This window comes from Phymastichus coffea, unplaced genomic scaffold, assembly GCF_024137745.1.
Source record: "Phymastichus coffea isolate CEN01 unplaced genomic scaffold, Cenicafe_Pcof_1.1 PCOF00115, whole genome shotgun sequence".
Lineage (NCBI taxonomy): Eukaryota > Metazoa > Arthropoda > Insecta > Hymenoptera > Eulophidae > Phymastichus > Phymastichus coffea.
Window position 1 is genome coordinate 114109 of NW_026706926.1, and position 17924 is coordinate 132032.

Consider the following 17924-nt stretch of genomic DNA (forward strand, 5'->3'; position numbering starts at 1 on the left):
AGATCAGAGAAAACATTCAAGGCCTCTTCATTTTCGAAAGCTGGAAAATTGCCGTAATTAAGGCAAGTCGGTACGGCAATTGGGGATTTCGCACTATTACGGTTTTCTTTTGCTTCGTAATGGCAAAGACTTTGAGAATGTGATTTCTCTTTTTATTTTGCCAAAAAGAAAAAAGGAAAAGGTTTAGCTTCGCATCAAGTTGAAGTAAACTAATTTTAAAGAACGGCCGCGATGTCAACGCGTCACTTTATCGAAAAATTGCAACTTTTCATGGCACACGATCGACAAGCACCTAAAACAAAAAGAGAATGTGATATTGAATTATTCAAGTATTGGCTAGCACCTTTATTTTCCTTCGTACGAGATACTGATTTTACAAATATGTAAATCAAAAAAGGTTGAAAGTTTTTTTTCTTCGGCCACCTGATTGCAAAGGTAACATTGGGTTCGCTTGTCCGACGTGTGCACATTGCGCGTGAGGAATCCTCGCCAAAGTTGTGTTTACTATTCCACTTGACAAGATGCTATTCAGAATTATTCCTTGTTGATTTTCGTCTTGTGGATTGTTGTTGTAGACCAACGCTGACTCGAGGGACATGCAAGCTCGACCTTCGATTTTTTCATACGAGCCAATTCGACGGGTATTGAAAGATATATTTTTTTTCTTTTCTTACTTGCTACTTCGCAATTTACTTTTTTCGGAAATATTTTGAGAGGTACTTTGCAATACCACTTAAGAATCTATCCTTGCAAGAATTTATTGTATTTTGTGAAACTTGATCTTTGAGTTCGATAGAATTAACCAATTTACTATTATTTTCATAGCAAAAATATCTGTCATTGATTGTTAACATATTTTTGTATATCAACAAATGATAATTATAGTTTTATTCCGTACAGTTCTAAAGAATAAATCAAAATGATTCACGATCTCTTTACCCACAACCATAATATAGTATTTTCGCTTATGGTAATTTCATTTATTTTGAATTAAAATGGAAACTCGACTGAATTGCTAAGAAGCCAAGAAATGGAGAACCGCGATTCTCCAGGGCAATAGAATAAACACTCGTTCCTTAGAATTTTCCAGACGCGCGCGACGTGTATGTGTAAAAAGGTTGTCTCAGCTCTCGACTCGAGCGCGAATATCCAATTCTTGGTGAAACGATGTTGGAGGGTATAAAGTAGGATAACTAACGAGAAGCTCCACTTGCTTTTTGCGTTCTTAATACTTTTTCGATATACAAGGTCGTATGGTTACAAGCTATTTTACACTAAATAAGAACGTACAGGATATTTACTTATAATATCCTTGTACCCGGGCGGATTGTATTTTTATTCCTTTTGCTTTTTCCTCAGAAATGTACTGAGTAATTCTTTGTTGAAGAATCATTGAACTGAAGTAGCATTGCCAGTAACGTTTCTACTTTTGTAAATAAAAAATATTAAAGATTATCGTTATTTTAATGATAAGATTTAACAAAGTATGACAATTTTCAATTCTAATTATTATTTAATTACTTATTGTATTTTATTTTTTTATTTGATTCTAGGAGAAAAATCAAATAAGCTAGAGCCCACCAAAGAAAGTAAAAAATCATCGGCCCCTGAAAAGTCACGACGCGCCGTGAGCTCTTGGTAAGCTTTAAAACATTGTCTGGTGGCACTCACATACATCGGTCCATCGGTAGCATATTCACATGTAAAAATAATATTGGTGTACAGGCGGGAAGCTCGATGGATGTCAGCGTGGTTGTATTTGTCGCGGCTTGGCTTATTATGGTAATGGACAACGTGACTTTGTTGTTCGACGAGTCGAACGCAACAATCTGGCAACCCGTTAATCGTACTCAGCTCGACGAAAACTTTTCACCCGACTGGATTGACCTTTCGCTCGCTGCCTTCTTCTCCGTTCTCATTATTATCACTATCGTGAGTATACTGCATCAAACAAAATCTTACTTTTCTTCTGTACGGCCAGTGAGAAAGAAAACGTCTGTAGTGTTGTTTTGCTTCCTTTTATCGAGCCGCTCGTAGCTTTGCCTTTTCTTTCATTCGCTTTTCCGCTGGAAGGCGAGTGTTGCGCTCTCACCTTTCATGGCCTCTTTTTACGCAAGTTTCACAAAATCTCTCGTTAAGCTTGAAAGTTTTGGCATCCACGCTACGACGTACATTGCAATTTGGAGTTTAAAAACTTCGCAGAGGAGACTAAAGTCTACTGTCGATTAGCAGAATAATTGCACTCGTATCGATGCGCGATAAAAAAGAAAAGTTGCGATTTCGAAATAGACATCCCAACTTAATAATATCCGATCAATTTACAGCTGGGCAACACACTCATAATAGCTGCGGTAGTAACAACAAAACGTCTACGCTCGGTGACCAATTATTTTGTATCCAGCCTGGCGACTGCTGATTTGCTGGTTGGCTTGGCCGTCATGCCACCAGCTGTATTTCTGCAGGTACGTATGTATCTGCGCATATTGGAATTCGTCGTCAGTAGCTGATTGATTAATTGATTGCGTGATGTACAATGACCGCTCGTGTATAGCATTGCCAGCCACAGGCTCGTGTAACGTCGAGCTCCTTTAGAACGAGGATTCAATGGGTGATCTTGGCGTGACCTGGAATTCGGATGCGTCGTTGGCGATTCAAGCTAATTAAATATGTCCTCGGTGCAATAATCAATGCGGAATTCCAATTTCGGAGAAGTTGTTATGAATCATTATGCGTATTAATCTTACTTGAGAGCGTTTATTTTGATGCGATGGACGTTCAAAGGCGGTCCTTAAGTTCGAGCTATATTTCGCACGATAAATGTGAGCTGAAAAATATTCTTGCCACGTCACCGCTCAGCCTTCGAGCAATAGTATCACATGATGAAGATGTCAATAGTCGCACGGCAGCTCCAGGATTGAGCGGATTTTTCTTAAAGGCATATATATTCTATACCGTTATAGTTTAATCTCATATATATATATATATATATATATATATATATCGGTGAGTCTACTAAACACTCTAATTTTTCAAGAGATTCCGATCGTACGTAGGATTGTAAATTTTCGAATAATAATATAAGGACTTTTATTTTTTTGTGTTATTTTAGAATATCGATGAATTGTATATTCCATCCTTAAAAAAACGAATTCACGAAAATTCGGAATTATTTCTTATTAAATTATTTATGGCAGGGACAAAGTAATCTCGTCAGCATGTAATAATATTCACTCTCAGCTGCTCGTTCGAACTCATCAATCGGAACTTCAAACGTGCTTGGAGCTGCTATACTAAAGCCAATAACACATACCAGCAAAACCGGAAACGTACGATGAAAGCGAATTGATTAATCGGTTGGCTAGCAAGACGCACGTATACAGTCATTGAATGCAGAATTCCAATTTCATTTTCATTTCCTCAATTTGTAATAACATTCATTTGTACAAAAATAATTAATTAACACCGTTTGACTCTTTGAACGTGTCATTTTCGTCAACTAAACTAAAGATATTAGCGGCTTTTATGGACGCTTGGCTTTGACACGTGGATTTAGTGCACACTCGAAGTAGATGCACGGACGCGCTGACAGTTCACCATTGACACGACCAACCTCTCAGGCTAATCGGATTATGGACTACCGGTTAATTTTTCTTGATTTATCGATTTTTACTGATTTTATATCTGAGGATTATCGCCTAGAGAAGCGCCAAGTAATTGCCTTTTTTTATATATTAACATGCATGATGACGTTATCACTAACGTCTCAATGAATATGTTATTGAGTATAAGCCTTGACTTAGAACAAATGAGATTGATATTTCGATTGAAATATTTAACAAATTAAAGCAAGAACACCAAAAAACAATACTTCTGACGTTTTTCCAAAAATTCAAGTAGTACAAATCGATAATAGTCAGGCAGTCCGCAAACAGCTGTGCGACAGAGAGCAGCAGAGTCGACTAGTCAGAAAAAAGCTCAAAACATCGTTTTCCTTTCAACGAATATTGAATTGGAAAAGATATTCCTATTTTCTTCAGTTGAAAATAAAAGTTCTTTCGCCGTATCTAGAATACTTACTTTAAGTTCTCCCTCCCCTCATAAATCAGTTATACAAGTAAAATATCCTTTTCGCTTTGGTGAATTATTTTGCCTCTATTGCAGATTCGGATGAGAAACTTTGATTAAACTGAACGTCGAATTTAATAATTCATCTTGACATCGAATTATTTTAATGTAAATGTATTTCAACTAAAGATTAACATTAAAATAGTTTTCGAAACTTAATGTCAGCAACAGCTAAGCAAACAAATTACAACTGTCTAAACAGCTATAAAGCAAAGGAAAGAAAGAAAGAGATTTCCGCGTGAACGGCTATAAGAGTTTAATAAGGAATTGTTTGCCTATAAATTCAGAGCTGATCCACAAAAGCTTAGCTCGCAAACGCGACGCTGTTTGTTCACTCGAAGCGCGTTTCACTTGTACGAAGAGAGACGCGAACGGAGAAAGAGAGACTCGGACAAACAATGAGACGACAACGGCGCATATTCGCATTCAAGGCCACGTAATTAAGCTCGTCTTTCAGACCTCGCAAGCTGACAAAATAAGATTGGCCTCTTTTGTTTTGGCTTTATTTTTGTATTGACCGCAAGTAATGTCTGAATGTTTCTTTCTTTGGAATTTCCGAATGACGAGTAACGAAAACTACTCAATAGTCCTGGAATTTCAATGGGCCACGCTTTTTGTTATAAATTTTCGTAACATCACCATGTAACGTTAGCACATAATCGCAAGAAACATACTTAAACTACGGATCTAGTAATTGAGTTCTTTGTCCAACAGTTGAACGGCGGTACGTGGGAGCTTGGCCAGGCACTATGTCGTTGTTGGATCTCACTGGACGTACTCCTCTGTACGGCAAGTATTCTGTCCCTCTGCGCTATATCCATCGACAGGTATAACACTAACAAGAAAAATTGTTTTTTCAAATGATCCCAGCTTTTTCGTTGATGTTGTCCTTTTTCATTGCAGGTATCTCGCAGTGACAAAACCTCTAACCTACAGCCGTCGTCGGCGTAGTAAACGCCTTGCCGGTCTGATGATCATCGCTGTTTGGGTCGTCGCTGGTGGAATAACATCGCCGCCACTTTTCGGTTTGTTTCCACGAGCGCGAAACTCAATCGAGACCGAAAAGGAATGCTCGTACAACATGGACTCGTCGTACGTGATTTTCTCGGCGATGGGCAGTTTCTTTCTACCATTGCTCGTGATGCTCTACGTTTACGGGCGAATATTTTGGGTAATCGCCAAGCGACATCGCAGCTTCGAATCGAGCGACACTGTCAGCGTGCCCGTGGATCATCACAAAAGGCGCAGCTTTGAGCTGTCTGCCAACGAACCGCGGATGAACCGACGGAATTTTCGCAGGAATTTATCCTCCGTAAGTCCTTGAGATCATTGTTCAACTGTTCCCTCACCTTCTTTTCACGTGCTCGAATGGTGCATCGTTCAAGTTTGTCAAAGCTGCAGTTCACGTCTGTCTGAGCCTGTGTTTTGCTACGCGAAAACGAGGCCTTTAATTATTTACGAGCCAATAAATTCCCAACAGCATCCAATTGCCTAGAAAGTAGCTAGGAGTACGCGAACAACGTCGATTGGCAAAGTGCAATCGAACAAAGTTGCGATCTCATGCTGTACACGCGTCACCTTCTCCAATAAACATTACAGAGTAACGAGCGCGGCAAAGCTACGGCAGCGGCGAAAACTTCGTCGCGTTTGTCTTTGGGCTCACGACTGTCCACAGCGTCGGTGTCGGAAAGCGCAGGCGCATCCGAAGCGATAGCCGCGGAGACGACCACATGCAAAACTTCTACAACACTAGCAGTCCCCGCGAAATTGCCCGTCGAACAAACGACTTCGAGCAGTGTTAGCCCGAATAAAAGGCCAATCAGTAGAGTTGGCACTTTGCGCACGCATCACCACAGCTGCATCAACAAGGTGACGAGGGAATCCAAAACTGCCGGTACTTTGGTGGGGGTTATCGGTGGTTTCGTCTTTTGCTGGCTGCCTTTCTTCATTCTCTATCTGGCCACACCGTTCATACGTGTAGAACCACCAAAACCACTTATGCCTGCACTTACGTGGCTTGGTAACTATTTTCATGTGGTTCTAATGCGAAATAAGCTACATAATAGTTTTCTAAATTTGTTGGAAAAAATTAGACTTACATTTTTATTTATTTGAAGAATTTTCTTTAACAAAACGAACATAAAAATCGCTTTATAGTCAACTGATAAAGAAATGAATTCGTATGTAACAGGTGAGTAGTAGTATCAACGTTTCGTTAGACATTTGCATGAAAACTTGAGTGTTCAAGTATTCGAATTTACGGTGTTTTGTAAAATTGCAGTCCTTGTGATATATAGGTGGAATTTCAAATTTTCAGGCTGGATAAACTCGGCAATAAACCCGTTCATCTACGCATTCTACTCAGCAGATTTCCGTATGGCGTTCTGGCGACTGACCTGTCGCAAATGTGCTCGCAGCAATTTCGATTCGAATCAGCCTGGGGAAATGCACAGTCGTGTTATCGTTAACTGGAATAGGCAAACTACGAGAAATTAAAGTCCGATATATTCGATAATTAATAAGCTTTTTCTCGCCAGTTTTATAAGGAAATAAAAAAATGGACATTGGACCGGCCGAATAATGTTTGTTCCGAGGAAGTTCAAGTTTTTCAAGTAAATCTTTTGTGCAAATAAGTCTAAGGCTATTCTATCGATTAGAAAATATAAATTAAACTCTGAAAAATTGTTGCTTCAAATAAAAAATTTATTAATACTTTATCCGTGTTGAGGATACTGACTTACGGCGATTGTCTATCGTCGTTTACTGTCAGACGCGCAAATCATAGACTCTACGAATTTTATCTAACGATCGAGTTATTTCAGACAGCAATGTACCTGAAAGTTCCGCCGAATAAAGTGATAATGTCAGCCAATTATTTTCAATTTCAACGAACTCTTCTTTGATAATCGAAATAAAAAATGTAATGAACTTTTCATGCGTTTGATATCTTGGTCAACATTTATTAACAATCACTCAACATACTGAACTCTATACAGTATTTTCTACGTAAATCAATCTAGTCCTTTATTTTTAGTGTGAAACCATTTACTGTTAAACCATCATCTAATTTCGTTTCCCCAACGAGTTTTAGATGTAGTAAGCTTTACCAACTACGAGTAAAATAAGCCTAATGTTAAATCATACAAGAAAAAATGCTACGTTTGTACAGCGAAAAGCAATTCTATTGTAGCGAATGAAAAACACTTAAAACATATATGAACTTTGAATAAATAAAATAATGTTTGATGAATGAATGGAAGCATATTATAATCGATTCTGCTATACATGCTCTATGAAACATCGCGAAGCTCTTTTTTATAAAGTTTCGATTATGCTCTAATCCAAAAAGCAAAATAGTTCAATGAATCATTAAAACCGATTATTTAGATAAATATTTTTCTTTGCATACTGTCATGCAGTAGAAGGCACTATATTACAACAAAATGTACACGGTTGTTTACTGAATGTATTTTTTAATTTTCTTTGCCAATGATTGATATTTTATATTGTATTCCTAGTTGAATAAATTCTCAAATCACTCTCTTCATTTGTATTATAATTTAATTTAATTCCCTTTAATTAGTGTTATTTTATTTCGGAATTTTCAGAATTAAATTACGCGACTTTTCATTAGGTAAGTAAATTCAAAAAATAGTTATTCGAAAAAGATGTCTTCATAACGAACTAAAAATAAAATGTAATCGTAAATTGAATTAATGATACATTTTAAAATGAAAACGATCATATACGGTTACTTTAGAACCATTTTCGAATAGGATTGATCTAGATTACTTGTATACAAAATAAAAGATATTCAAATATTTTCTTCATATTATTTTATTATCTTGTAAACGCATAAGAAAACATCAAAATGTACAAATTATCAGATATTTAATTTAATCGATACTATATTCAACATGAAAAATACAATAATAAAACTGCAAGCAATAAATTACAGATAACGTGCCAATAATATAATCGATATTTCTAAGATGAATTATAAAAAGAAGTTATTTACGTTACAAAAATATAATACAAGTGTAGTCAGTTTTTGTCATTCAAGGAACACATCATGACAATTGCAATATAATTTCAATAATAATAAAAAGATTGCACTGTCATTTTAATTTTTCCTCTTGAACTTCATATATACAGTCAATTTTGTTATACATTTGTTACACGTTAAGCAAGTTAGTTGAATTAGGACAAATGTTCAATTACGACTCGTACCAATAATATTATATTTTCTAAGCCTTCATTTTGCATTGTAAGATTAAATGTAGTTCAATTATAAAATATATTAAATATATCTATCATATGTCGATTCTATTGTAATCTATAAAATCTTAAAACTATATTATTTATTACAACATAACACAATATACTTATACAGTAAAGAATGAGAGTGACTAACAGAGAAGAATATGATTCTGCAATGATAGTCAATGATTAAAATATTCCATCAATTTATAATAATTTCAAACTATGTAAAAAGAAAAAATATATCTATATATAATGCTCAATACTTCATCAACCTCACTAGGGCATCACATAAATATACTCGCTGTATAGTCTTTAATACGAAAGTAACATATGAACATTTCTTAACTCTTGTGTGCCAACTGGTACAGTAATAACTTGCGAAGGCCCTTTACTGGGGAAAGTAACTTCAGCCGTAACTGGCTCGTTTGAAGCATTAAATGCTGCAGTTATGTGCCGAGCTGGAAATACAGCGAAATCTGATTCCGCTAATCCACCTAACGTTCGCTTGAGCGTCTCTTCACGCACCTGAGACTGCAAACAATTAAAAATAAACTTATCGAATGTCATTAGAGTGATGTTGCATCGACAATAAATCATGACTTACGTTAAGCTCTGCAATGCGATCTTGAAGGGATCTCAATTTGATTTCTCTATCTAACAGTTTATAACCAGGCATTGCTTTATCTAATAAAGGCGCTTCGGTTGCTAGAAGAAGTTTCTTGCCCGTCAAGTCTGGCACCTCTGGGAAGATAGTCAGTTTCTTCATCTCCTGTTTGGATACCAAATAATGTTATTAGTATACAAATGAACGATAGATTAAAAAATGAACCGGTTGTACCCGAAGTAATTCAGCTCTCTTCTGAACCAGTTCTTTGATCTTCAGATCCTCCTCAGACTTGGTCTTGACTTTAGGCAGTGGTGGCAACAATTCCAATTTTTTCTGTAAACTCTCGTTGAGAAGATTCCGTTTCTGTCGCGATTCTTCCTTCAGTGCTGCGCGCAAGGCCTGTATTTTGTCGTACACCTCACTCTCGAGCATTGGAGTGCCAAATGATGGTAATGTGCTACTACTGCTGATATTGATAATACTTGAAGTACCATCACCACCAGGAGTACTTGTAATGACACCTTTTTTGCCACCAATAGATTTGAGCTTCTCTTTAAGTTGGCCTTTCTCTGATTCCAAACTGTCAATGTCAGTTTGAAGATGATCCATTGTTTCTTCGAATTCTTTTTCCTGAACCAATCAAGCAATGATAGGATAATTAATTATCTTTCTTTCAAAATTGGAAATAATTAAATAAAAGTATCTTTGTTATCGATAAAATCATTAATTTTAAAGTATAATAACGGAAGTTGTGAAAAGATAAGGAACCGTACCTTTTTCCTTAATTGGGTTTGAACCTCTTCCAAGTTTCTCTTAAGTTTTTCAATAGCCAACTCATGTTCATGCTGCTGACTTGTCAAACGTTTTTCAGCCAATTCCTTCCTCAAAATCATTTCTGACAATTCTTCTTGTTTCTCTCTAAGAGCTAATTTCATTTCGCGAATGTCACTGTCCTTGGATTCTAGTTTCCTAATGAATGCAAAAAATCACGAGATTTACCAATTTTTCTTGTGTATATATCATCGAAGAAACATATTCAAATCTTTCAGCTTTGATGAAATATATTAATGGTAAAAACAAATTCATAAAAGTATAATCGGCTGAATATTTTCTTTTCATAAATAATTGATTAATAAAAAATGCAATTAAATTGATTAACTGACCTTGCAAGAACTTTAGTTTCTTCAAGTTCCTTACGATTAGCCTGTGCTCTAAGGAAAATAGGACTATTCTCCTCGACATTGTCATTCTTACGATGAGCCGTACTACCACTTATAGCGAGCTCATTTTCACATTCAGTCATTCTTTCGGCAAGATTTGTAGATACCTTCTGTATGATCGCAAGGCTAGCTTTAATAGTTGCAATTGCTCCAATATCATCGGAATCGTAAATCTTTTCTGTTGACGTTGCTGCCATTTCCTTCAATCTCGATGCGCTTAAGCCTTTCTCCAAATCTGTTTTATTCATACGAAGAAAGTAATAAAATGATGAGTCGAAAATTAACACTGAATTATTTAAGTCGAAGATCTGCATATTATTGTTTATATGAATATTTATGTGTAATAGGCGTAGATAAATGAAAAGATTTTTTTCGAAATTGATATGGAATGAAGAGCGGCTCGTAAGCAAAGTTAAATACAAAAATTATTATAAATAAAGTCCGCTAATAAATTCGAGTGCAAGAATATTTATCGATATATTTCAATTACAATAACAAGGTTTTTTCAAATAAATAAATTTGTTAGAATTCTTACCACCACTTGTAAGTATACTCTGTAGCGCAGTTTTACTTAAATCTTGAAGTGTTTTCATGAGTTTGGTTGCGTGCTGGTAGCACGTGACAATTTGCTCATACCAAGATTTATCGAGACCCAAACTTGTCTCGTTCGGAGTCATGACAACAAGGAATTCACGCGGAACACGCCGTCGTGCGGATTTCAAGTTCTGCTGCACTAAATCGCATACATTTTCTACGTGCTGACACAGTAGACCCATATCACCTGGCTCTCCGTCTATCAAGTTCTTGATGGCTGACACGTCTGTCACTAGTGCTTCGCAAGCAGCTCCCAAACATCTAAAATTATGAGAAATTAAAGTGATTAATACTTTATTTTTAATAATAAATTTTAATATCGATAACTTTTCGACCTACCTAGTACCATTGACAACGAATTGAGATTGGTTTGTAAGATCCTCCTCTCCAAAGTAAATACCGTAAATAATAAGAAAATATGAGCAGCACTTTTCCGTAGCATCGAGCGAAAGATTTTCATCGAGCTGATCTCGTTTCGCTAAGTCAATTAAAAAGTTGATAGCTTTTTCTTGGACAGCCATTTCCGGATAAGCGCTTGCCACTTTGAGTAAATTGTCAGGAGAACAGACTTTGAGTGCTGTTTCAAACGAATAAAGAGCCGTTTGTAAGGCATACATGTGAGAACAGAATCTAGATCTGAACGAACTCTGAGCAACTGATTCTCCTTTCAAGATTGTTGCTCTGGAATCAAATTCAACGATTACTAAAATTATTTAATGATGATGAGAAAATGAAGCAAGTAGGACCTACTTATCAATTTTCTCCACGTGCTTATATTTATCAAGAACTTGAGAAATTAGTATTTCTGTTTTTTGAATCATTCTGGGTATAAAAAGTAACATTAAAATAGCGTCGTGATCACCGCCACGAGTCATAAAAGCAGGAGGCATAAAAGATAATAAATATCGAACGTGGGCACGAGCTTCTTCAGCATCTAGGCGTCTTAATTCTAAATCTACAGCCTTTGTTTGTGCTCTCGTTTCGGCAAAAGTCTTTTGGAAATCAAGAATCTCCGCAAGTTGTTGTTCCGTTCCTAGAAAAATAAAAAAAAAAGCACTTAATTCAATCTTTATCTAGATAGCTATTAAAAGTGACGACAATTGATACAGCCATCAAACAGCAATGCAAGCCTACCTTTAGCAGCAGTCTTGGTCGATTCGGTAGACTGCAATCGATTTTGTAGTTCCAAGCACTGTTCTTGTAACTTTTGCGTGAGTTGGCGAAACTTGGTAATCGTCATCTCTCGATCGGACAAAGTTTCAAGGGCTGCATCCCGTTGGCGTTGGGCATCGCGTGCAGCCGCAAGAGCCATATCTAACTCCTCGCGAAGTTCCATCTCGAGCTCCTTCGATGACTCGGCAAGCTGGTCGGACATATCCTGTCAAATCGTTCAATTAGCAAACTTTGTCGAGTATGAGTTTTAAAATAGAGTGTTACTGAGAGAAGTTTGATTATTAAAGTAAGTAAATAGAAAATGTGCGTGAAAAGTATGAACCTGAAGAGCTTCTAAATCTGAAACAGCTTCCTCCAACTCGATAACTTTCTCTTCCAATGCTATTTTACGTTCACCAAGAACTTCTACCATTTCTTCGGCACCCAAGGCAGCGTCAACCTTAAAATGCACATACATAAGATTCAATTGAAATCTTGTTAACAAAAAATTTCATTTTATCAAAGAACTTACTTGCTCTTGTAAATCAGCGATTTGATGCTCCATCTCTTCAACGCGAGCCGAAAGTTTCTCTTTTGTCCTGCTAAGTTCTAAAATCTCCGATTTTTTTTGCTCGAGATCTTTCTGCAACTTTTGAAACTCATGCTTCTCATGAGCCGATAAGTCTCTCATTCGAACAAGAGTTTCACGGAGCCTGGCATTTTGCTGTTCTAATTGTTTAACCTCGAAACTACTCGCCCCAGTTACTGATGGAGTTCCCGACATCTGTAATAATTAAAAGTGCACACTCAAAAATAACTCTTCTTTTAAACGTGATGAAAATTTCATATGAATTGTACCTTTTCTGACATCTCATTGCGTAAGATTTCCAGATCAATCGTTTGCTCCTCAAGTTTTTCTTTCAATTGCTCTAATTCAATCTGTAAAGTTTCAGCTTTTTCTTCGGCCATCTCTTTATCTAACGTAGCCATTTCCACAGTTTCGGCTAAATCTGCCATTTCATCTTGATACTGTTCTCTTGCTGCATGTGCATCGCGAGCTTCTTGTTTTGCTCTTTGCAATTCTCGTTGCAGACTTGCCTATATAACAAATTTATAAATGTATTGTAATTTTCATTTTTCAAAGAATACATGTGCGCAGAATTACTCGTACCTGACTTTCCATTACTTTATCTTTAAACTCGATGAGCTGCTCCAACTGTATTTTGATCTTCTCGAATTCCTTCATCTTTTCTTTATCTTGCATTCGTTTAACTCGCAGTATTTCAATTCTTTCAGTAAGATCTCGAATCTACAGCAAACATTAACAATTAATTACCGCTTGCATCATAGAGTATCATAACATAATTTGTGTTAAAAAACCTGAGCCTTCAGATTCTCATTATCCTGCTGGAGTTGCATATAAGTAACTCGATCCTCTACTGAGATAGGCGTCATGTTTGGTGTAACCATCGCTTGACCAGGTGTAAACTGCGGCTTGAGAGTTTCCACAAAACCAGTCTAAATGACAAAAAGAAATATAAAATAAACATCATAGAAAATGTATAACAACGCGTAATGTAACAGATGTTCTTCTAGATCTACAACTTTGTTCGTGTACTCTTTTAGTGCACGTTATAAAAGAGAATAAATAAGAAAACAAATACTCCTTTTATACATTCCTCTGTAAAATTTTTTTGAGCTTTCGTGTTCTCATTATCTAAATGTTATTTTTTATACATTCATGTTGAGGGCTCAGGAGTTCAGGGTTTATCTAAGTTATTTTTCTTTTTTACTAAGAGAACGTTGATCATCTATATGAAACTAAAGGCTAACAAGTTTTATAATAGTTTTCTTTTTTTCAACAACGCTCCCTTTTCAGTTACAGAGTTTTCTATTTATATATATATACAAACTATTAATCGGGTAATCATGTTATAAAATACACCAAAAAAGAAGCTGTATGCCAAAAAAAAATAACTTTTTTTAAATTGCATTAGTTTAATAGAATTCATCTAACAATCACATCAATGAACACATCGTCCATAGTGTTAATGCAACCAACAAAAATCCTCAAACCTGATAGTTCGTACTTGGCAACATTATTGTCTACAAAAGCATCGTAATTATTTGTATAATTTGAATGCCTCGTACGAACTGAAGATGATGACATAAGGAGAGACAAAAAAAAGGAGGATGATGATGACGATGAGAGATGATGAGTCAAGTAGACATTGTTATTGTTACAACACAGAGCGGCAAATATTTTTGTGCCAAAAAAGTGTCAGCTGTAAAGTAATTCGCTAAAGATTACAAAGTTACTTATAGATGAAGGAGACGATGTTATGGATTGAGATAAACAGAACTATTGAAAGATACTATAATGTATAGTAAGGTCAATTGAATAGCCGTGTGCATTTTGTAAAACAAACAAACCAAAAAACCGTCAGCCCAAAACGACGATAAGCTGCAGTTATTAATTGTTGACATAATATGTTAAATAAATAAAAAACTGAATTCGCTGATGTAAAGTATATAAATGTAAACGAGCGAGCGTGTAAAAAGGAACACAGTTATAAGAGATATATATGCAAGTTTCCGAATAAATAGATATAAAGGTATATGAGAATTGATTAATTACATTGTCGTGGTCGCCAGGGGCCTTCGGCATTTTGCCCGGTGGCGAGCTCGTGCTAGGTACCCTCTGAAACACGCACATGTACATATTTGTCCCTTTATTTAGCCGGCCATTCAAAAGTGCTTGTTTTCATTTTTTCCACACACAGATAAAGAGATGCCCTTTTTTAATTCATATCAATAGATGCGTAACAGAGAAAGAAAAAGGTAAAATATATAAGGTCAGGTCACAATGCACAGCTATTCGATCGCAAGCTGTAGAGTTTACGATGGAAACAAAAGAGAGAGATAGTTATTCAGTTGCAGTATTTCCGTGCAAAAATACCCTTTGATCGTATCCATTGATTGTTGTAACCCCAAGTTGTAGAAAGAGTGATAGGTTCATAGAAGGATTAGCTTTCAAGAAAGAAAAAAATATTTTAATTCATTTATGTCAAATAAATATTGAATACAAAAAATTTGGAAAATTTTATGTCATTACTCTTTGAAAACAAATTAACAGTTTTATGCTAATACAAAATAAACTTTTGATACAAAAAAGTATTTATAAAATTAAAATGATCATTGATCGTGAATTATTCCTTCTTTTCAAGGATCAGTATTCGACTTCCAAATGAGAATTGTCGATAGTATACCAACAATTCATTGGTTATTCACAAAAATCTATGCATCATTACCATTTCAATCTCATCCGACCAAAAATCAAGAAATACAAAATAAAAAACCAGGTTTTAAGTTCATAAGATCAATTACTATAGAGAGGAGAGAAGGGAACACGGATCGACACGTCCTTTTCGATATAAAACTCAAACAATACCTCGACGAAGGAAGCCCTCTTCGTGGACATTGGAGCAGGTATAAGAGATTCACCACCATCTTTACGCTCGTGACCAATACTACTAAGATTCTCTGTACTTGGGGCAGCTAATTGCGTCCTGCTACCGGCCAATGACATCCTCGAGCTGTGGAAAATATAGTACTTTAGAATTATGTGAGTTAGGTAGATGCATCACGATGACAAATGTTGTTTTAAAGAGATTAGAGTGATAGTAGAAGATTCATAATTAATTTTGAAAATATTACATTGTAGAGTACCGATTTTATAAAATTAGCTACAATTTTTTATTACGTTCCTTCTTGCACCTCCTAATGTTAGTTTATCGGTTAAAAATATTATACTCACTAAGTTTTCATGACAGCTTCGATCGAGTTATGGAGTAAATTCTTTTTAGTAACACATAGAGAATAGAACATATTTAATTTAACAATCTTGTAAATAGTTAAAATAATCACAAAGCTATACTTATTTATACCGCTTATTTTCTAAGATACCAAATTCAAAATCAAATTCATAATGATTGACTCTTATTATAAACGACAAGCTCAGATCACTGTAATCTCTTATTCATAATACTGTAAAATCAAACAATATATAGCAACAAAAACAAATAATTTATAATTATGCATGTAGCGTGCATTTTTTGACAATAAATGACGTTGATATTATGTTGATATTGATGACAGCTTATATCGTATATAATGTGCTATACAGTGGAAAGACTTCTGAAAAGTGTCTGCTAGACATATGACTGTATTGCAAACAGAAACCAATCGGATCCTCCAAGTAAGTAGAATTCAAATTACATAATCTTAGATTATAGTAAATATTAAGTCCATAAGCACAAAAGATGAGAAAAGATTGCTGTATATTCACAATGTACTCAAAAACTTTCAAAGTAATTTCTGAAAAATTTTTTGTCTCAACAACAACACCATAGTTTTACAAAGACACAAGCACAAATAAAGCTTTTTACGTATTGCATTTTTTTTGTAAAGCAAATTTCGTGATGAATAGTAGGAGAGAATATGACTAATTTTTCACTCTGAATTCCATTGTGTTTCTTACCCTGAAAGTTTTTCTGTATGTTGTAATACTTTTGCAGGTGACGTTTTTCTTCGTACTCTTTACAAAGCAGCAAAGATATTAAAATTTTGTTAATTTCTATTGAATTCGAGCACAGCCAATGTTTTTTATATTTCAGTAAAACACTTATTAAAAAAATTTAAAAAAATGTATGACTCATCTAAAAACTTACGCAGTAGGTTGATTCCGTTGACGTACAGCAGCACTGAGATGAAATTAATAGTTAAGCCTACTTCATTTTACATTATTTTTTGAGATATACACAAAATAATTTTCTTTTAACAGATGCATAATATATTTCATCATTATTAATCAATTAAATTATGATTTAACACAATATTAAGTTTATTTTTCAATAACTAAAATAACAAAAATATTATACATCTGATTATAAACTATAGAATAACAACGATATTCAACTGAAGATCACAGGAAGAGATAAATTAGTTTGGAGAAACTATGAAAAATGGTTACTTGGGGATTTGAATATAGACTTTAAAATTTTATCAAACAGTTGTTTATACCTTGTCAATCTACTTCGAGCCCTTGATGCACCAGCCTCATCTGGAGTATTGAGACCACTAGCAGCTGTTGAAGATGGACTCACAGTATCTGTTCTATTTCCAGCATCATCAATCATGATCAATTGTGTCTGACGCACAAACATTCCATGGTTTTCTGCACACTAAAATATTACACAAAACTTTAAAACCTATGCACCACAATATAAAAATTCTTTGACTTACTAATAGTGAGCCATAAAGCAATGAAACGGAATAATCCAAAACTTGAGTTATACACAAAATCATGCAAAGGAATTTAATATTATGATAATCACAAACTTTACCTTAAAATAAATTTGGCCTTTGATGGTGCCATTATTTTTGCCCTTAGGTTCATCTAGGACTACCCCAATCCACTTGCCAGCTGCAAATTGAGGGTGTCCAATGTAGGCAATTACACCCTGGCAATCCTTGCCCATAATTTCAACGCGCTGACCAATTTTCAGCGACATTTTGATATCTATTTTTGATTAATTCTTTTCACAACATCGAGATTTTAGTTGTCACCAGTTGGACACCATCTCCTGGATCTAGTGCTCACTTGATCTTACATTCTTTTCGGAATGTCCATGATGAAATCGATTGCTTCGAGTTTATGTCTTCGTTAATAATTGAAGAAGTTTCGATAACAAAGTGAAAGGATTGCAAAATTGCAAAATCAATAAATTTTGAGAAATGAACATTGATGTCAATTTAGGTTAACTATATTGAGCCCAGTGCTGGGCTGAATTCGCAATCGTTTCTTGACTACCTTCAGATCGTCCACTCTGCCTCCCACTTCGTTCTGTTCACCGCGCTTAATTCATATTTAATGAGATGATTGAATAGATATATACACAGTG

At 35.3% G+C, this 17924-nt stretch overlaps 2 protein-coding genes across 15 annotated transcripts in view; one reads left to right on the plus strand and one right to left on the minus strand.

Moving 5' to 3' along the window:
* The window catches only part of LOC131670743 (5-hydroxytryptamine receptor 1D-like), a 78626-nt gene extending 70975 nt beyond the window's left edge, over positions 1–7651 (plus strand). For 7 of the 11 annotated variants that reach the window (XM_058946614.1, XM_058946613.1, XM_058946615.1 and 4 more), the window contains 7 exons: positions 1554–1638; positions 1726–1932; positions 2325–2462; positions 4840–4952; positions 5029–5437; positions 5725–6145; positions 6443–7651. In XM_058946614.1, the coding sequence (XP_058802597.1) occupies positions 1738–1932; positions 2325–2462; positions 4840–4952; positions 5029–5437; positions 5725–6145; positions 6443–6621 (1455 nt within the window). In that variant the 5' untranslated portion in view covers positions 1554–1638; positions 1726–1737 and the 3' untranslated portion in view covers positions 6622–7651. Of the gene's footprint in view, positions 1–1553; positions 1639–1725; positions 1933–2324; positions 2463–4839; positions 4953–5028; positions 5438–5724; positions 6146–6442 lie in introns of those variants that run through there. The other 4 variants (XM_058946620.1, XM_058946621.1, XM_058946622.1 and 1 more) reach the window with 1 other exon arrangement.
* Positions 7652–7956: 305 nt separating this feature from the next.
* On the minus strand, positions 7957–17830 carry LOC131670745 (dynactin subunit 1-like). Of its 4 annotated transcripts, XM_058946625.1 has the most exons (20): positions 17367–17830; positions 17044–17204; positions 16692–16724; positions 16502–16558; positions 15413–15557; positions 14600–14662; positions 13342–13479; positions 13133–13270; positions 12820–13059; positions 12494–12745; positions 12305–12421; positions 11944–12187; positions 11560–11842; positions 11149–11490; positions 10751–11070; positions 10159–10450; positions 9769–9964; positions 9227–9625; positions 8993–9157; positions 7957–8919 (listed from the first exon to the last, which is right to left on the minus strand). In XM_058946625.1, exons 1-20 carry the CDS (start codon positions 17532–17534, stop codon positions 8701–8703), a joined length of 3972 nt encoding a protein of 1323 aa, XP_058802608.1. In that variant the 5' UTR covers positions 17535–17830; the 3' UTR covers positions 7957–8700. The 4 variants fall into 4 exon arrangements, with proteins under 4 accessions (XP_058802608.1, XP_058802610.1, XP_058802611.1 ...); XM_058946627.1 differs by lacking the exon at positions 16502–16558; XM_058946628.1 differs by lacking the exon at positions 14600–14662.
* Between the last annotated feature and the right edge of the window lie 94 nt (positions 17831–17924).